We start from the raw sequence: 19,665 nt of genomic DNA, 5'->3' as shown, positions 1-19,665 counted from the left end.
TCTATCCAACAAGATCTAACAATTGTAAATATTTATGCCCCCAACATGGGAGCAGCCAATTATGTAAACCAATTAATAACCAAAGTTAAGAAACACATTGATAATAAAATGTTAATAGTGGGGGACTTCAACAGCCCCCTCACAGCAATGGACAGATTATCTAAGCAGAAGATCAACAAAGAAACAGGGACTTTGAATGGCACACTGCACCAGATGGACTTCACAGATATATACAGAACATTCCATCCTAGGGGCGCCTGGGTGGCACAGTGGTTAAGCGTCTGCCTTTGGCTCAGGGCGTGATCCCGGTGTTATGGGATCGAGCCCCACATCAGGCTCCTCCGCTCTGAGCCTGCTTCTTTCTCTCCCACTCCCCCTGCTTGTGTTCCCTCTCTCGCTGGCTGTCTCTATCTCTGTCAAATAAATAAATAAAGTCTTAAAAAAAAAAAAAAAGAAGAACATTCCATCCTAAAACAACAGAATACTCATTCTTCTTGAGTGCACATGGAACTTTCTCCAGGATAGATCACATACTGGGTCACAAATCAGATCTCAACTGATACCAAAAGATTGTGATTATTCCCTGCATATTTTCAGACTGCAGTGCTTTGAAAGTTGATCTTAATCACAAGTGGAAATTTGGAAACTTAAACACCTGGACATTAAAGAATATTCTAAAGAATGAATATGTCAACCAGGAAATTAAAGAGGAATTTTAAAAATTCATGGGAACTAATGAGAATGAAAATACATCCTTTTAAAACCTTTAGGACACAGGAAAGGCAATCCTAGGAGTAAAGTATATTGCACTACAAGCCTCTATCAAAGAATTTGAAAAATCTGAAATACATAAGCTAACCTTACACCTAAAGGAGCTGGAGGAAGAACAGCAAAGAAAAGCCTAAACCTAGCAAGAGAAGAGAAATGATAAAGATTATAGCAGAAATCGATGAAATAGAAACCAGAAGAATGGTAGAACAGATCAATGAAACTAAGAGCTGGTTCTATGAAAGAATTAATAAGATTGATAAACCCCTGGCCAGACTTATCAAAAAGAAAAGAGAAAGGATCCAAATTAATAAAATGAATGAAAGAAGACAACAACACCAAGGAAATAAAGCTTTAAGAACATATTATGAGCAACTATATACCAACAAATTAGGCAATCTGGAAGAAATGGATGGATTACTAGAAATTTATAAACTATCAAAACCAAAACAGGAGGAAATAGAAAATCTGAACAGAACAATAACCAGCAAGGCAATTGAAGCAGCAATCAAAAACCTCTCAAAAAACAAGAGTCCAATGCCAGATGGCTTCCCAGGGGATGTCTAACAAATATTTAAAGGATTAATACCTATTCTACTGAAGCTGTTTCAAATAGAAATGGAAGGAAAGCTTCCAAACTCATTCTATAAGGCCAAAATTACCTTGATCCCAAAACCAGATGATTCCATCAAAAAGGAGAATGACAGACCAATATCCCTGATGAACATGGATGCCAAAATACTCACCAAGATACTAGGCAATAGGGTCCAACAGTACATTAAAAGGATTATTCACAACAACCAAGTGGGATTTATTCTTGGGCTGCAATGTGGTTTTAACATCTGCAAATCAATCAATGTCATACACTACATAAATAAAAGAAAGGACAAGAACCATATGATCTTCCAAATTGATGCAGAAAAAGCATTTAACATACATCATTCTTTATTAAAACTCTTCAAAGTGTAGGGATAGAGGGAACATACCTTAATATTGTAAAAGCCATCTATAAAAGCCCACAGCAAATATCATTCTCAATGGGGAAATACTGAGAGCTCTTCCCTTAAGGTCAGGAACACTACAGGGATGTCTGCTATCACCGTTGCTGTTCAACATCGTACTAGAAGTCCTAACCTCAGCAATCAGACCACAAAAAGAAATAAAAGTCATCTGAATTGGCAAAGAAGTCAAACTCTCACTCTTTGCAGGTGACATGATACTCTATGTGGAAAACACAAAAGATTCCACCCAAAAATTGCTAGAACTCATACAGGAATTCAGCAAAGTGGCAGGATACAAAATCAATGCACAGAAATCAGTTGGTAAAGGATCTGTGCTCTGAAAACTACAGAATGCTTATGAAAGAAATTGAGGAAGACACAAAGAAATGGAAGACACAAAGCACATGGATTGGGAGGATACACATTGTTAAAATATCTATGCTATTCAGAACAATCTATACAGTCAGTGGAATCTCTATCAAAATACCATTGACATTTTTCACAGAGCTGGAACAATTAATCCTAAAATTTGTATGAAACCAGAAAAGACCCTGAATAGCCAAAGGAATGTTGAAAAAGAAAACTAAAGCTGGGGGCATCACAATGCCTGACTTTAAGCTATATTACAAAGATGTGATCATCAAGATGGCATGGTACTGGCACAAAAACAGACACATAGATCAATGGAACAGAATAGAGAGCTCAGAAATGGACCCTCAACTCTATGGTCAACTAATCTTTGACAAAGCAGGAAAGAATATCCATTGGAAAGAAGACAATCTTTAAATGCGGTTGGAAAAATTGGACAACCACATGCAGAAGAATGAAACTGGCCCTTTCTCTTCCACTATACACAAAGATAAACTCAAAATGGATGAAAGACCTAAATGTGAGACAGGAGTCCATCAAAATCCTAGAGGAATTTGGCAGCAAACTCTTCGACTTTGGCTGCAGCAACTTCCTGCAAGACACGTCTCTGAACACAAGGGAAACATAAGCAAATATGAACTATTGGGACTTCATCAAGGTAAAAAACTTTTGCACAGCAAAGGAAATAGTCAACAAAACTAAAAGGCAATCTATAGAATGGGAGAAAATATTCACAAATGACGTATCAGATAAAGGGCTGGTATCCAAGATCTATAAAGAACTTCTCAAACTCAACACCCAAAACACAAATAATCCAGTTAACAAATGGGCAGAAGACATGAATGGATGTTTCTCCAAAGAAAACATACAAATGGCAACAGGAGATGAAAAATGCTCAACATCACTTATCATTAGGGAAATACAAATAAAACTACAATGAGATACCACATCACACCACTTAAATGGCTAAAATTAACAAGACAGGAAACAACAAATGTTGGCGAGGATGTGGAGAAAGGGGAACCCTCTTATACTGTGGGAATGTAAGCTGGTACAGCCACTGTAGAAAACAGTATGGAGGTTCCTCAAGAAGTTAAATATAGAGCTACCCTACAACCCATCAATTGTACTACTAGGTATCACTGCAAAGATACAGATGTAGTGATGCAATGGGGCACCTGCACCCCAATATTCATGGCAGCAATGTCCACAATAGCCAAACTGGAAGATGCCGAGATGTCCTTCAACATATGAATGGATAAAGTAGATGTGGTTTATGTATACAATGGAATATTACTCAGCTGTCAGAAAGGATGAATACCTACCACTTACATTGATGTGGATGGAACTGGAGGGTATTATGCCAAGTGAAATAAGTTAATCAGAGAGACAATTATCATATGCTTTCACTCATATGTGAAATATAAGTAGTGCAAGGATCATAGGGGAAGGGAGGGAAAATTTAATGGGAAAAAATCGGAGAGGGAGACAAACCATGAGAGACTCTTGACTCTGGGAAACAAACTGAGGGTTGCAGAAGGGGTGGTAGGTGGGGGCATGGGGCAACTGGATGATGGGCTTAAGGAGGGCACATGATGTGATGAGCACTGGGTGTTATACGCAACTGATGAATTAATGAACACTACTTCTGAAACTAATGTACTATATGTTGGCTAATTGAATTTAAATAAAAAAATAAATGCAATAAATGTAGGGTTGCATGTATCTTTTTGAATTAGTGTTTTTGTTTTCTTTGGGTAAATACCTAGTAATGTAATTATTGGATCATATCATAATCCTGTTTTTAATTTTTTGAGAAATATCGATAGTGTTTTCCACAGTGGCTGCAGAAGCTTGTAGTCCCATTTACAGTACATAGTTCATTTTTCTTTACATTCTTGTCAACACTTGTTATTTCTTGTGTTTTTTTAATTCCCCTGTGGTGACTTCTTGGACCTATAAATTAGAAGTGTGTTTCAAGTATTTGGAAATGTTGTTTCTCTTTTATTGATTTCTAATTTGATTCCATTGTGTTTAGAGGGCACATTCTATATGACTTGATTATTTTAAATTTGTTGAAGTTTATTTTTTAGCCCAAAATATGGTGTATCTTGTTATATGTCTTGTGGTGACAAGAATATTTTGCTGTTGTTTGGCGGATTATTTTATAAATGTTGATCAGTTCTGTTGACTGGTGATTTTGTTGATTCTATATCCTTGCTGATTTGCTAGGAACAGGTGTTGAAATCTACTAGAATCATGGATTCTCTTTTTCTCTTCTCAGTTTTTGGTTCACATAATTTGCAGGTTTTTGTTTGGACATGGACCTTTAGGATTGCCATGTCTTCTTGGTTACTTGATCTTTTTATCTTTACAAAATGTCCTGGTCATTTTCTCTCCTTCCAAGTTTGTTGTTGTTGTTGTTTTAAGATCTGATACTAGTACAGCCATTCCCACTTTCTTTTGATTAATGTTTGTATGATATACCTTTGTATCTCCTGTTACTTTCAGCCCACCCATGTCAATATATTGGAAGTAAGTTTCTTGTACACAGCATATAGTAGGTAGTTTTTTTTTAAACTCACTCTGCCAATCTGTATTTTAATTGGTGTTTACATTTTATGTAATTAGAGATAGTGCTTAAGTTCTCAATTTAGTTTTTGTTGTCTATTTTTTCATTCAAATGTGGGTTTTTTTGCCTTCCTGTGGTTTAATTGAACATTTTTTTTTAGAATTCCATTTTGATTTATGTGTAGTTTTTAATGTATCTCTTTGTATCATTTCACTTCTTGAGTGGTTGCTGTGGACATTTCATTATGTATGAACAACTTACCACAATCTACTGGTATTGCATTTTCTCAGTTTGAATGAAGTACGAAGATCTTTCCTTTCTTAATTTTCATTCCCTCATTTTAAATAAATTTTCTCTCTCTGTATTTAGAACCACATCAGACTATGTTATAATTTCTGCTTCAAATATGAAACATAATTTAAGATACTCAAAGGAAGGAGGAAAATACATTGAATTTAATCATATTTTTACTCTCCCTGTAGTTTTTTATTTACACTTGATATTTAGAAAATCTCTGATCTTTTTTTCTGTTTAGTGAACCCCTTTTAAGCATTCTTTTAGAGTTTGTCTTTTAGTGACAAATTCTTAGATTTCTTTCACCTAGTAATATCATGATTTCCCCTTTATTCCTGAGGGATATTTTGGGGGGATATAGAATTCTGTGTTGATAGTTCTTTCCTTTAAGCACTTGAATAATGTTCTACTTCCTTTTGGCCTCTGGTTTTCTGGTGAGAATTCTGTGTTGATAGTTCTTCCCTTTAAGCGCTTGAATAATGTTCTACTTCCTTTTGGCCTCTGGTTTTCTGGTGAGAAATCTGGTTACCATTAGAATATTTTCCCCTATAGTTCAGGTGTTATTTCTATTTTGCTGTTTTGGGGATTTTTTTTTTTCTTTTTTAGATAGCTGGCTGAGATCTGTCCTAATTTCATTTCTTTGTGTTTATTTTGTTTAGTTTTTGTCAGCTTCTTGAATCTTTTGGTTTTTTTGTGGGTTTTTTTTGCCAAATTTAGGATGTTTTAGACATGATTTTTTAAACTACTTTTTCAGTCCCATTTTATTTTCTTTTCCTCTCCTTTCAGGGCCCTGATAATGTGATTGTTAAATCTTTTCTTTTTTGCATCACTGTTTTCTGAGTCTCTGGCATTTTTTTAAACATCTATTTTCTCTTTGTTGTTCAGATTGGGTAATTTATATTGTTTTATCTGTGAGTTCATGGAATTTATTTTCTGTCCCTTCCACTTGGCTACTGAGCTTATGCATAGGTTTTTAAATTTTCTTTTTGTGTTTTTCAGTAGTAAAATTTGCATTTGGTTTTTATCTCATGTTTCTTTGCTGAGTCTTTCCATATTTTTCATTTTATGTCATTCATAATTGCTTGTTGCATTTTTATGATATTTCCTTTTAAATATTTATCAGTGAATTCTAACATCTTTATCATCTTGGTGGTATCTATTGCTTTTTTTTCATTCAAATTGAGATTTTCCTATTTCTTGGTATGGTGAGTGAGTTTTTATTAAAACTGGACATTTTGGATATTATGTTTTGACATTGTAGGTCTTCTGTAAACCTTCTATTTGTGGTGAGTTGTTTTGACATTGCTCTGGCAGTGGAAGGACAAATGTCATCTTGTTCCTAACAGGTGGGAGTAGAAGTTCAAATTTCCCCATTGGTCTTTACTAACTCCTGAGACAGGGAGAGGCACTTCATAACTGCTGGGAATGGTGTAATTATTGCTCTGTAATTTACTTCTGTGCAGGATACCAGTGCCTCATTCCTGCTCTCCTCATGGCCTCCATTAACTCAGTTCTCTCATCCAGAAGTTGAAATACTCTGAATTTAAATGAAGGTAGAAAATGTTATTTCTTTTGTTATAGGAGAGAATAAGCTTCTCAGACTTGGATTTGCCAGAAATCATGATGTTATTCCCTATGGAAGTGTAAGGATTTGGCTTATTTTAAAAATCTGACTTATGTTTGATAGTTTTACAAATAATTACAGGTAACAAAATTGAAGATTTTTACTATCTGGTTAGTTCATTAAGACTGTGAATGAAATTCAACTAAATTTTCAGTTATCTGTTTAATTTTGTCTCTTGTATCATAATTCTGTCTAGGTACAGATTGTCCAAAATTATCAGATTCTTTTTCTTAGAGAATTTTTAATTCTTTATTTTTTCTTTTATATGATTTGAGTTTTTCCACTAAAACTATTAAGTATCAGTTTTGAATTAAGATGCTGAGGGAATCTTAGGGTAGCTAGCTGCTTCTTTCCCTGGCTGTTGTTGCGGTTCTTATTATCACCGTTAGCTCAGTTTGAGGGAACTGCATATCTAAAAGGCTTTATCCCTACTACTTTTAAAAAAATTTTATTTTATTTTATTTTTTTAATTTTTAATTTTTTAAAAAAATCCTTTGAGACTTTAATGAACTTCTACAGTACATTGTTCGTTTTTGATGTAGTGCTCCATGATTCATTGTTTGCGTGTAACACCCAGTGTTCCCTGCAATACGTGCCCTCCTTAACACCTATTACTGGGCTAGCCCATCCCCGCATCCCCCTCCCCTCTAAAACCCTCAGTTTGTCTCCCAGAGTCCATCGTCTCTCGTAGTTCATTTCCCCGTTTACTCCCCCCTTCATTATTCCCTTCCTTCTCCTACTACTAACTTAGTAATTTAGGTTCTTATCCTAAAACCTGAATTATAAATTCGCAGCAGTCAACCACTTTCAACCACTGAACAGTATCTCATAAAGTGTGGTTCATAGGCTATCTGTAATAGAATCAACCAAAGAAGTGCTAACTAAACTGTAATGTGTATACCACTAACCTGGGGGTTCTTCATAAAGTGCAGTTTCTGATTCTGGGGTAGGGCCTGAGATTCTCAATTTCTACTAAGCTTCCAGGTGATGTCCATGCTGGTATATGGACTTCATTTTTAATAGCAAGTATGAGGTTACTTGTTAAATATCAGTCATATGTTCCATCCCAAGTCTATGAGGCACAATTTGTGTACCTGGAATGTAGAAATATGCATTTTAATGAGATATTTATTTATACCAACAATTAAGAATTATTGCTATAATTTAGTAGTTCTTAATTATGGTTGTGCATCAAAACCACCCAGAAAGAGTTTTAAAACAGTATTGCTAGATTTACCTCAGAATTGCTGAGTTTTCCTCTCTGGCATTTGTATTTTTAATATGCAGAATACACCTGATTCTGTGTAAACAGGTTGTAAAGTATAACTGTAAATATTATAGAAAGAACTGGAGCCAGAGTCATCATGCCTGGTAGTAGAGGTTTTACCTGGAATCTGGAGAAAATATAAGACTAAAATTGAACTATGTTAGAATGTAGGGGAAAAAAGTTTCAAATTTGAAGTCTTCCACTCAGTTTCATACAGCAAAATTTCTATAATTTTAAACGATTTACTCTGTGTGTGTGTGTGTGTGTGTTTTAAAGACTTTATTTATCCACTTGAGAGAGAGAGAGAAAGAGAGACAGAGACAGAGCACCAGCAGAGGGGGGAGGAGGCAGAGAGAGCAGACTCCCTGCTAAGCAGGGAGCCCGAAGTGGGGCTTGATCCCAGGACCCTGAGATCAGGACCCTAGCCAAAGGCAGACACTTAATTGACTGAGCCACCCAGGCGCCCCAAACCATTTACTTTTTTAAAACATATTTTTGGTTAGTGTTGACAGTGTTTCTCAAATTAGGATCTATAGGCATGGTCTTGGAGTTATGAATTTTCCAGAGTAATTTCTGATTGTAATATTTTTATTTTTATAATCACACTAGTGGAAAGATTCTGAATGATTTGAACAAATCATTTCATTCAAAAATACTGTCACATAGGTCCGATATGTGAAGTTAAATTTGTGTTGATGATTGTGTTGGCACCAACTAGTGCTATTTTAATTGCTGTGGATCAATAAAATAATAGAAGTGGACTATGCACATGTATTATGTATTCATGCCATATGATTGTAAAATTGTGATGCTGTACTATGGAATAGAATTCAAAACTGTTCAAGTAGAGACAAATGGTAAAAGGAAAGGCTAGAATAAATATAGATACACCAAATTCAAAAGAATTTGTGCAGTTAGAAACATATCATGAGGTTAATAATTTCTTTAAAAGAAATCTGTCATATACACTAATGTCATTAATTTGAATTCTAGTTGTAGTTTTATTTGTATTTATTTTATTTTTTTGTTTTATGTGTACATAACGGCCATAAGTATGAGAAATTTGTATTTTATTTTTATACATGAGTCAAAGAATTTGTAAAAGTAACCCAAAAGTGAGGATGAGCAAAAAAATTTTAAAGGTCTGTACATTCTTCAAGCTTGAAAACATTGATTTTGTTTATGTCATAGGCTTAAGTAACATATATATTTCAGACTATAGAGTTACTTGATCTTTAACATAATGGCCTATTTTAAATAAAATTTTATACATTAGCTTTCCTTGATTCCCCTTACTGGAATTAATCCCTCCATTCTTTGAATACTTTATAGCAATTCATACACTTTACTTTCATTTTTCTTACTTGTCTACTTATCTCTCCTATTAGATGGTATTTTTTTTTTTTGAGGGAAAAAGAGTAGATGTGTTGTAATCAAGGACAGTGCTTTTTATACTGAATTATTCGATGAAGTTTGAATTAATGGATAAATGGACGGAAGACTAACAACATCTTAGATGATTTACTATAGAGAATGATAATGAATATAGACATAGGAACAAGATTATTTTTCCAGGGTTCCTATATAAGAGAAAATTCTTCAGTTTGATGGTGGTAGAAATGCATTACAAATAAAAGTATAGCTATTAAATACAATAAATTAAATTCAATAAAGTATTGATTTGTTTTATTAGGGTTATCAAATATATAGCACAAGTATAATCATGCCTTCTCCCTCACCCATGTCAAGCATCTTAAGTAAATCCCATTACTCTTTTTTATTGGGTTCAAATAAAGTCTGGGGTCTTTCTTCATTAGTCGTTTAACCACTACCCATCAGTTGGGCATTGGATGTAAGATGAAACCCTTTTGTTATCTAGTTTGTTGTCAATAAGAATGAGGGAAAATTTCATAGTATTGGTTCAAGGAATACTTCCAATCCTATTTGGATCTTTTTCATGTATTCCATCGTTCCTATACTGTAAAGATTGTCTTTATTGGAATTCTGCCTCTTGCTTCAGGTCTCATTACTGAAACCTGGCAGTTTTTAGACTTTTCTTCTCAAACTTGGAAATGACTATGTCATATTGAAGTTTACTCTTTTTCTACCTGAATTCCTAAATTTTTGTCTACTTTTATGGGATTAGTGTTTTTTTCTACTCTCCTTGTGATTCAGAAAAAGTGATCTTAAATCCTCTGTAAAATGAGTTTCTTTTTTCTACTTATATTGAATTGAAAATAGATGCTTCATGGCCTAGAAACATGACCATAAAGTTATTTCCTGTGGGACATTATTAAATACCCCTTGGCAACAGCAATTCTAGACTTCAGGTTTTAACCAGAATTGTCCAATACCATATAGGTTACACTTTAATTAGATCTTCAGTTAACCATAAGTGCATATGTAATAGGGTTTCTAGTTTTTTGGTTTTAGTGTGCAAGGGGCTTTCAGCAGAATACTTTTGAATAGATGAAGTTTGGTTTAGAGTGGTAGACTGTTGAATAATTCAATGAACCAGACTGAGAATATACATTCGACAGAGTGGATGTTCACTCTTATATAAAAGGAGGTACAAAGTGGAATTTTGTTGGGAATTTACCATTTACATTCCTTTTTTTTTTTTTTTTCCATATTGGTCTGTTTGCCTGGCATCAGAGCTCTGTCCTCCTCTTCTAACATTTTTCCAGCTCTTTTTCCGAATAAATTGTAGGGATTATTATGATTCAATAACAGGTTCTGGCAAGGGATAACTGTGAACTTATCTCCCTTGTTTTTTTTTTTTTTTTTTTTTTTTTTTTTAATGAGCGATTAAGGACTGGAAGTAGGCAAAACCAGAGTGATATGCTGTGAGTAGAAGATTCTGGTAAATTCCCAGATTTCACTTATAGGAATCATGGTTTTTTTGGCTATAGAATTATTTCCCAGAATTGGTCAGAAGGCCCATGGTGCAGATGAAGGCAGAACAAAAAAATAAAGGAATAGTAGAGTAGATCTCTGATCTTATAAACTTTCTTTATACTACTAAGATGCCAAGCATCTGAATAAAAAGTAAATAATTTATGATCTTATATAAAGAAAGCTACAAATTCTCTGATAACTCTGAAATGTATGTTCAGATGTACCTAACTTCTATTTGAAGTGAATATTACCAAAGAAAAACCAGCAGTGTAGAAATTTGTTAATTTTGCAACCAAACAGGAATGGATTTGAATCCTAGCTTTGCCACTTGCTAGCTGTCAGTCTAATGAAAGTAAAAATAAAAATTCTTGCCCTCAGTTTCCTCTTCATAAAATAGAACTATATATCTGTCTCGGAGTGCTTTAATTCTGAAAAGACTGAGAAATAATATATGTTAATGCCCATGGTAAACACTTATTTAATAATGGTTATTATTATCATCATTATTGTTTTTAATGGTATAGTTATTTATCCTCTACCCCCTACTAATAACTAAATGTTACTTGAGTGTATAGTAAATTTTATTGTTTATATAGCTATCATTACCTAATAAGTATAAGGAAAATATAATGCTGACCAAACATAAAATTTAGATATTTTAATTGTAATTTTCTTTCTTTCAGAATTACTTACTGTCATCTACCTTTCCAGAGTAAATGGCTCTATGTTGGAACAGAAAGAGGAAATACACATATTGTAAATATTGAATCTTTCATTCTTTCTGGATATGTTATCATGTGGAACAAGGCAATTGAGCTGTAAGTTTGAACTTGAATACCACTTCATTTGGCTTGAATATTTCATATGGTTATGTAAAGCTTGTCAAATTACAGTTATTTGAAACATTTATAGCTAATTTATGATTAATTTGAGTGTAAAGTTTAGCTAAAATAAATTAAAACTGTAAAGACTTTTAAAAATATTGTAGTATTAACATACTCTAATTTTAGACTTTCTGAATACTTCAGGGTTTCTGAATAATTAAGGGTTATGTATGTAAAATTTGATGATAAAATACTAAGGCTTATTCTAAAAGTTATACATGGAAATCATCTCATTTTTTTATGGTTGTTCTTAGTATAGCCACTTCCAGGGGAATGGCAAGTGGATTGTGGTAACATTTAGTTTTATGTAAAAATAATTATGATAAGTTCACTTGTTTTTTATTGCTGGTAGCTCCTTCTTCACTTGCCTCACTAACATGTTGTTCAGGGTTCTAAGGAGAATCAACTTATCAATATTTTTTATGTTGTGACATATACAGCTATTTGGATATGTGGTTAGTGGTAATTACCGCTTTGACTTTGGCAGTGATACTTAAGTTTATGCACATGTAAAATGTAATGGAATTCCAAGCCATCTTTATGTATGTACACAAATAGTTCTCCTGGTCACTGTGTTAATCAGAAAAACAAATTGTCTTTAATAAATGTTTATGCTCTGTGCATATTAGGTCCTTAATAAGATATGTTTAACTTGAGGCTGGCTCATTTTTTATATATAAATATAAATATTATATATAAATATAATAAAAATAAATACTATAATATATTATGATATTATAATAAATTATATTTATATATTATATTATAATAAAATAATAAAAATAAAAATTATATATAACATATATAATAAAAATGATATATATATACATATATATATACATATACATATATATATATATATGTATATATATTCTGAGTTACATAATTATTCTCCAGAACTCTGATTAAAACAGCCTATTTAAATGAGGCTTGATTCTGGTCTTTATAATAAATCTATTCCCTATCTTTTAATGTTTCAGCATGCCTGTATGTATAGGAAAGGTTGTTACTAACGATACTGTTACAACATTCCTTTTGTATTATGTCCTAATGGGTCTTTTGTTAGTGACAATTCTTCCTCCCTGATTAGATTAAGAACTGCCCCTGGGCAAAAAAATCTTTGTTCCTTTCTTTTTCTTTATACTTGGCTTATTTTGGTGCTTTCCACAGAGCGGCTACTAAATGACTGATGACATTATTGAAGAATTAGTTACACACTAATATATTGACTTAGAGCTTCATTTATAATTATAATTGGTATGAACTATTTTACTGATATATGTTTTAATGTTCTACATGTGTATTTTTAAGTTTTTTTTTTTTTAAGATTTTATTTATTTATTCGACAGGATAGAGACAGCCAGCTAGAGAAGGAACACAAGCAGGGGGAGTGGGAGAGGAAGAAGCAGGCTCATAGCAGAGGAGCCTGATGTGGGGCTCGATCCCATAACGCCAGGATCACGTCCTGAGCTGAAGGCAGACGCTTAACCGCTATGCCACCCAGGTGCCCCTACATGTGTATTTTTAAAAACATTAAATTTAAAAACATTTTTAAAAACATTTATTTTATAGACTATATAGAATTATGTCTCCCAAAAAATTATTTAATTTTTTAGCTATTTGGGAAAGGTTTTCCCACTATAATCTGAGTTCTATAAAAGTGGTAACTAGGGCTGAAATTAATGCTTGCTTTCATAATTTTCTTAGGATACTGATAAAAATGTAAATAAACTTGAGAGGTTGAAATATAGAACTTTTATACAAATTTAATATTAGTACAAATAGTAATATATGTATTATTTGTGTTCAGTTAAATGCTGCTGATTAAGAAGTTTATTATCGAGATAAATCCAGTATTTCACCACTTTTGCTATTGTTTCCATATTCATATGCTTAACAAATACTTTTCATAGTTTAATACTACCTGAATTAGTGACCTATACTTTACCTCTATGTATTTATATAGTCTAAACTTTATGATTTCAGGATTAATGATGAATTTAAAAACTATACAGGAGGGTAAAATTAAGAGGAACTAAAGTAAAATAAAGCACTTTCATTTTTCATGTTATGATCTTAGACATTTGATACAGCATAAGAATAGAAATAGATTTATATAAATCTGATCTTTTAGAGAGTTGTACATGTCTCTGAAAGTGTCCTGAAATATCCTCTAGAAATTATTAGACAGCATCACCTCCTGAATGTTTCCTGGTTTACTTAGACCAGTTTTCCGAAAGTGTATTCCATGAAATTATAGATCCATTGTGATCTACCTAATGCCAACTGCCAGTCTTGTAGAACTGTCTTTTAATTGCCCTCTACCTATTGAGATACATTAGAAAATGCACGCCACTTCCTGTTAATATGTGTCAAGTGTATGGGACAATAATAAAATATTTATTTAAGAGTCATTTCATTAATAGAATTTTACACACAAATTTTAACAATACATTGTCTAAGTATGACAAATGAAGAATTGTCTTTAAGAGATACGTGAAATTATTTTAAGTTCTTACTTGAAATACTTTTTATTCAATGTTATTTTTCAGTTTGTTTCTATTATTAATGAAGTCTCTTGATTATACTTTTAGGCTGTTCTCATAATTATAAATAGTTTGTGTTCCCAAAATGTATATATTGATTATTTGGAAACTGGAACACATTTTCCATAGAAACAGTGACGTTTGTGGAACACCTCATAAAATAGTAGCAGAGAACTAAATGGACATTTAAAATTTTTTCTATGGGAAAATATGTTCCAGGTTACAGTATGAAAACAGATGTTTCTGCAGGGCAGCCCTAGCTTTTTAAAAAATGTAACCTATTTTTTTTACATATGATTAATGTTTGAGCATGAAATTAATTATTAAACATAAGTGTAAGGTTTGTGTTTAACAATCACTCAAATGTGTTTATTGTGCACTATGGTATGCTAGATACTGGAAACAACTCTGAACTGGGGAGACATAGTTACTGTCCTCTTGGGGCTTTCAGTCTAATGAGATTAATTAAAAAGGCAATTACAATATATTGGGAATAAAATGTGGCAATTCCATAAGAAGGACACCTAACATGTGGTCTCAGAGAAGTATCTGCAAAGGAAATTACATCTATGTTGAGATCCAAAGGATGAGAATTTTAGTTAGTTGAGTGAAGACTTGGGAGAGAAAGGTAAGGGTGTTGTTCTAGGAAGAGGGGATAGAAGGTTTAAGGATAGAATGTGAGAGAGTTTTTATTCCATGCACAGAAATTTTAAGTAGTTTAGTTTGTTGGAATACCTGGGAGAGAGTATGATAAAAGATAAAGGTTGAGGAGAGGTAATCAGGGTATATAATATGAAAAGGCCTTGTAGGCCAGTTTGAGAAGTTTGGACTTAAAGGCCAGGAGCTGAATTTTGAAGGGTTTTAAGCAGAGAATTGACTTGATCAAAGTTGCATTTAGGAAGACTACTCTGAAGGCAGGTATAGAGAAATGATTAAAGAGAGAAAAAACTGTATTCTTGGTAAACATTATCATTGATTTAGGAGTGGAAATAAGCTGACATAATTAAATACATAGAAGATAGATGAGGCAAGGCTTGGGTATTATGGGAAGATATAACAATGGAGAAGAATTAAGAGTGACCCCCAGGTATTAGGCTTGAGCAACTATGTAGATAAGGGTGACATTTAGTGAAAGAAAGAAAGAGATTGAGTAGGTTGGGGGGAAAATAATGAGTTCAATTTTAGGTAGGTTGAATTGTATGTGTTTATAAAACATTCAAATGGAATTGGTATGGGAAAATGGTAGGGAGTGGGCTATATGGATCTGAAGGTAATGAGATAGAATATATGGTATTGAATGCACATTCATGCACATTCATTGTGCATGAAGAGTGTATAGAAAACAGGTAGCAAACTAGCAGTCAACCAATTCTGACTCACAGATATGTTTTGTTTGGCTATCAGAGTATTTAAATATGTTCTGAGTTATTTCTAATATTTGAAAATTGGTAGAGTATAAATAAAAATTTGGATTTCCACATTTTCATGAAAATTCATAATGAGACAATTCTAGTTCAGTATTCTTGCATGGCAGTCAGTAATCAGCTGGAACTGAGTAATAACTTTCCTTTTGCAGGTGGATAATGTGCTGTCCAGTTTGGTACAGTTCTCATTCAGTCTATTTGCTTCATTTACAATACCTGCCTGGCTCCTGTGTGCTCTTGAATTCATGACCATATATAATATGGGAATAGATGACAGACTAGGATAGAATACAAAGGAATATCAATATTTAAGATATAGGAGAGAAAGAAGGCCCATATAAGAAACTATTAAGAAGCCATCATGCTAAATGAGGATAAATAGGGATACCGAGAAGAATTATTACGGATTATTTAGATGGATACTATATGATTTTAACTTCATTGATAATTCTATCTAAAGTAGTATTTGTAGAATTTACAGAATCCAGAGTACACCAATGCTTTTTTATTTTTTAAGTCAATTTCTAATGACCATAAGTTTTTCAAGGAATGCCTGATGGTTTTTGGAAGTATAAGGTCAGGGGAAAAGTCAGAAAAAATGTATCAAAATGTTAGTAGTCATTATATTTAGGCAGTAAAATAATATGAGAGATTTTTTTCTTTTGACAGTATCTTCTAAGTTTAAAATTCTTTTTTTTTTACAACAAATAATGTATCTTCTATAGTCTGAAAAAGTCAATACAAATAACTGAAGTTTAATGCTAAATTCTTTTCTGAACTTGAGTGTTTTACAAACTCTGACAGTCTAAATGGAAAAGTTTTGCATATGGTCTAACTAGTGTTTCTCAAAGTATATTTCAGTGATTCCCTAAATACGGTCAATGAGAAATAATTCTATGGGCTAGTACTTTGGGAAAATATTGAAGATTTTAGTATTCACTTGAGTATTATGCCTGTAAGAAGCTTTGTAGAAGGAAAAAAAAATTATGTTTAATTCAGGGTTTCCCAAACTTTTTGATATGGAACACTCTTTATGTGAAATACCTTATATATTCATTAGTTTATCATGGAGTACACTTTGGTATTTGTTGTTCCAGTCGTACCCAAGAAACAGGAGTTTGTAGTTTATTGAATACTAATAGTTTTCAAAGGATAAATGAAGGACACTGTTCCTTATGAGAGGCACTTTACTCTAATAAAACACTGCATTTAGAATGCAGATAGTAACTCTAGTTTCCAATTATTCCAGTGATTTACAACAGTCATAATACTATTCATTGAGTACTTACTATGTTTTGGCATTATATTAGGTGCGATATATAAATATTATAATCCTCATAATTACTCAGTAGGATCAGTACTACTATCTCCATTTTTAGATAAGAAAATTTAGGATAAACCAATAACAAAATATCTAATAAGTCTGTATTTATTCCTCTGAGTCACTGTGGGGAGTCAGTGTCTGGGAAACCTGGAGTTACTTCGTTTGTCACTTTTATCTGATCCCAGAAAGTTTAAAATTTATTCTTTACTATTCGTAAAGAATCTTTGATAGTTTTCATGTATGCATAAGAAATAAATTATATTTTAAAAAGAAATAAATTATAACTATGTCAATATAATCATAATAGGATTAATCTGGCATAATTAGACTGTTGAAGAAAGGATGTGGAAAAACGAGCAAAAACAAATCTATGGTCCTATCAGGTCATATTGTATTTAAACATGACATAATCATATTCAACAATGATGTGTTAAAGTAGGAAATATAAAAGAAACATGCCAGATATCAGAGTAGAATAAATTTAAAGTCAGATTTACAGAAGACAGGTCCTTTTAACACTATGCACTTAGACATATTTATCTGTATGGATTACCCTGGATAACCAAATAAATGAGACATAACCAGTGAACTAGGTTTCCCCAGTTTGTCAGTAAACTGGCTATCACTAGAGAGAGTTTCTTTGTAAATCAAAGGAGCTATTGTACTTTATGTCAAAGGAAATTGTAAATCAGTTATGTACTTTGCAATTTGGCTCAAACAGGCTTATAGCATTAGCCTTGTGGCTGCGTAAGTTATCTTTGTCTGTGTAAGTTCAATTTCAAATTTTCAGAGGCTTAGCTCTGGCAACAAACATATAAATACCAATTCATAAATTCATAATTTGATGAAGACATAATTCATCTTGACTATTCATAATTTTTCTTTGATAATGAAGAAACAGAGTTGATAACATGAAAAAACTCTAAAGCGTCACTTTCATTATTAACAGTGTCTCTTCAAATATATAATTTTTATGCTATAGAAATGAAGAATCCCACTGTTATGTGGATCTATGCTCTTAAACGTGATTTTTAAAAAATTTAAAAAAATTACACCTACTTTAATAGCATTAATAAGAGAAAGAAAAGTAGTCTTAAAGAAAAAAAACCAAAACTCAAATGAATCTAAGTTTAAACCTCAGAATATTGGGAGTGTATTCCAAAGTAATTTCTTTGTTCCAGTCTATAATGGTAAGGTGTTTTAATTATTGTTTTTTAATTACTATTTTGAATTGATTTAACAGATCCACAAAGACTCATCCAGGTCCAGTTGTACATTTAAGCGATAGCCCAAGAGACGAAGGGAAAGTGAGTATTACAATACCATTATTCTTGCATTTATTTTCCTCATTCTTGAATGAAGGTGTTTCTTACTATTATTTTGTACCTAACTTGTAGCACAGTTCAAAGCATTCAGTGTTTTCTAAATTAAAATATGTTGAATGAATGAGCAAGTAATGAATAAATGAATTATTCACACTAATAATGGTCTCAAATTAAGTCTTTGTTTTCACCTAGAGCTAAAGTTGGTATTTAATTCTAGAATTTTGAGGAAGGTATGGAATATGTGGAACAACTTGAATTTTCAAATATTCTATGCTGGAACATAACAGTATGGTTATCAATATCATTAATCATTGGCCTCTGCTATTCAGTTTTGGTAATGATAAATGGCCAATACTAAATAATCATAAATTAGCCAATCTTGATTTTATAAATAGGTAATTATATAGAAAATGTTCTGAGGTTATAGAAATAATTCTCATTCATTTTGATTATTCATAATTTTCTTTTGATGATGAGAAAACAAAGTTGATAATATGAAAAGATCTAAAGCATCACTTTCATCATAAATATGGCATCTTCAAGAATTTATTTTTAGCTAAGTACCATAGAAAACACCTGAGTAAATTAGTTAGTATAGGTTTGCTTCTTTATTTTTAAATGATAGAAACTGAATTTGCCTAATAAATATTGAGTCTGAAAGTCAAGTCTGCCTAATGGTAATAGAAAGAACACTGGATTTCTTCAAATTGATCCATAAATACAGTGTTATTCCAATCAGGTGGCATCAGAATTTACTTATTTTTAAAGAAATGATTTTAATATTCTTAAGAAAAAGAAAATATTTTTCTCCACATCCTCACCAACACTTGTTATTTCTTGTGTTTTTGATTTTAACTATTCTGACAGGTATAAGGTGATATCTCATTGTGGTTTTGATATGCGTTTCCCTGATGATGAGTGATGTTGAGCATCTTTTCATGTGTGTGTTTCATCTGTATGTCTTCTTTGGAAAAATGTCTATTCGGGTCTTCTGCCCATTTTTTAATTGGATTATTTGGGTTTTTTGGTGTTGTATCAATTCTTAATATATTTTGGATATTAACCCCTTGTTGAATATATTATTTGCAAATATCTTTTCCCATTCAGTAGGTAGACTTTTTGTTTTATTAATGGTTTTCTTCACTGTACAAAAGCTTTTTTTTTTTTTTAACATTTATTTATTTATTTATTTATGAGGCACCTGGGTGGCTCTGTCTGTTAAGCATCTGCCTCTGCTCAGGTCATAATCCCAGGATCCTGGGATCAAGCCTCATGTTGTCGGGCTCCCTGCTCAGCGGGGAGTCTGCTTCTTGCTTTACCCTTCCCTGCTCCTTGCTCTCTGTCTCTCAAATAAATAAAAAAGATATAT

General features: G+C 32.5%; 1 protein-coding gene across 1 annotated transcript in view; it reads left to right on the top strand.

Moving 5' to 3' along the window:
• The window catches only part of STXBP5L (syntaxin binding protein 5L), a 425,975-nt gene that overhangs the window by 194,263 nt on the left and 212,047 nt on the right, over positions 1-19,665 (top strand). The window contains exons 6-7 of the mRNA XM_044382469.2: positions 11,477-11,611; positions 18,215-18,278. Coding sequence (XP_044238404.1) covers positions 11,477-11,611; positions 18,215-18,278 — 199 coding nt within the window. The remainder of the gene's footprint in view (positions 1-11,476; positions 11,612-18,214; positions 18,279-19,665) is intronic.

This window comes from Ursus arctos, unplaced genomic scaffold (genome assembly GCF_023065955.2).
Source record: "Ursus arctos isolate Adak ecotype North America unplaced genomic scaffold, UrsArc2.0 scaffold_4, whole genome shotgun sequence".
Lineage (NCBI taxonomy): Eukaryota > Metazoa > Chordata > Mammalia > Carnivora > Ursidae > Ursus > Ursus arctos.
Note: the sequence above shows the minus strand (reverse complement) of the source record. Positions and strands in the feature narration are given on the sequence as shown.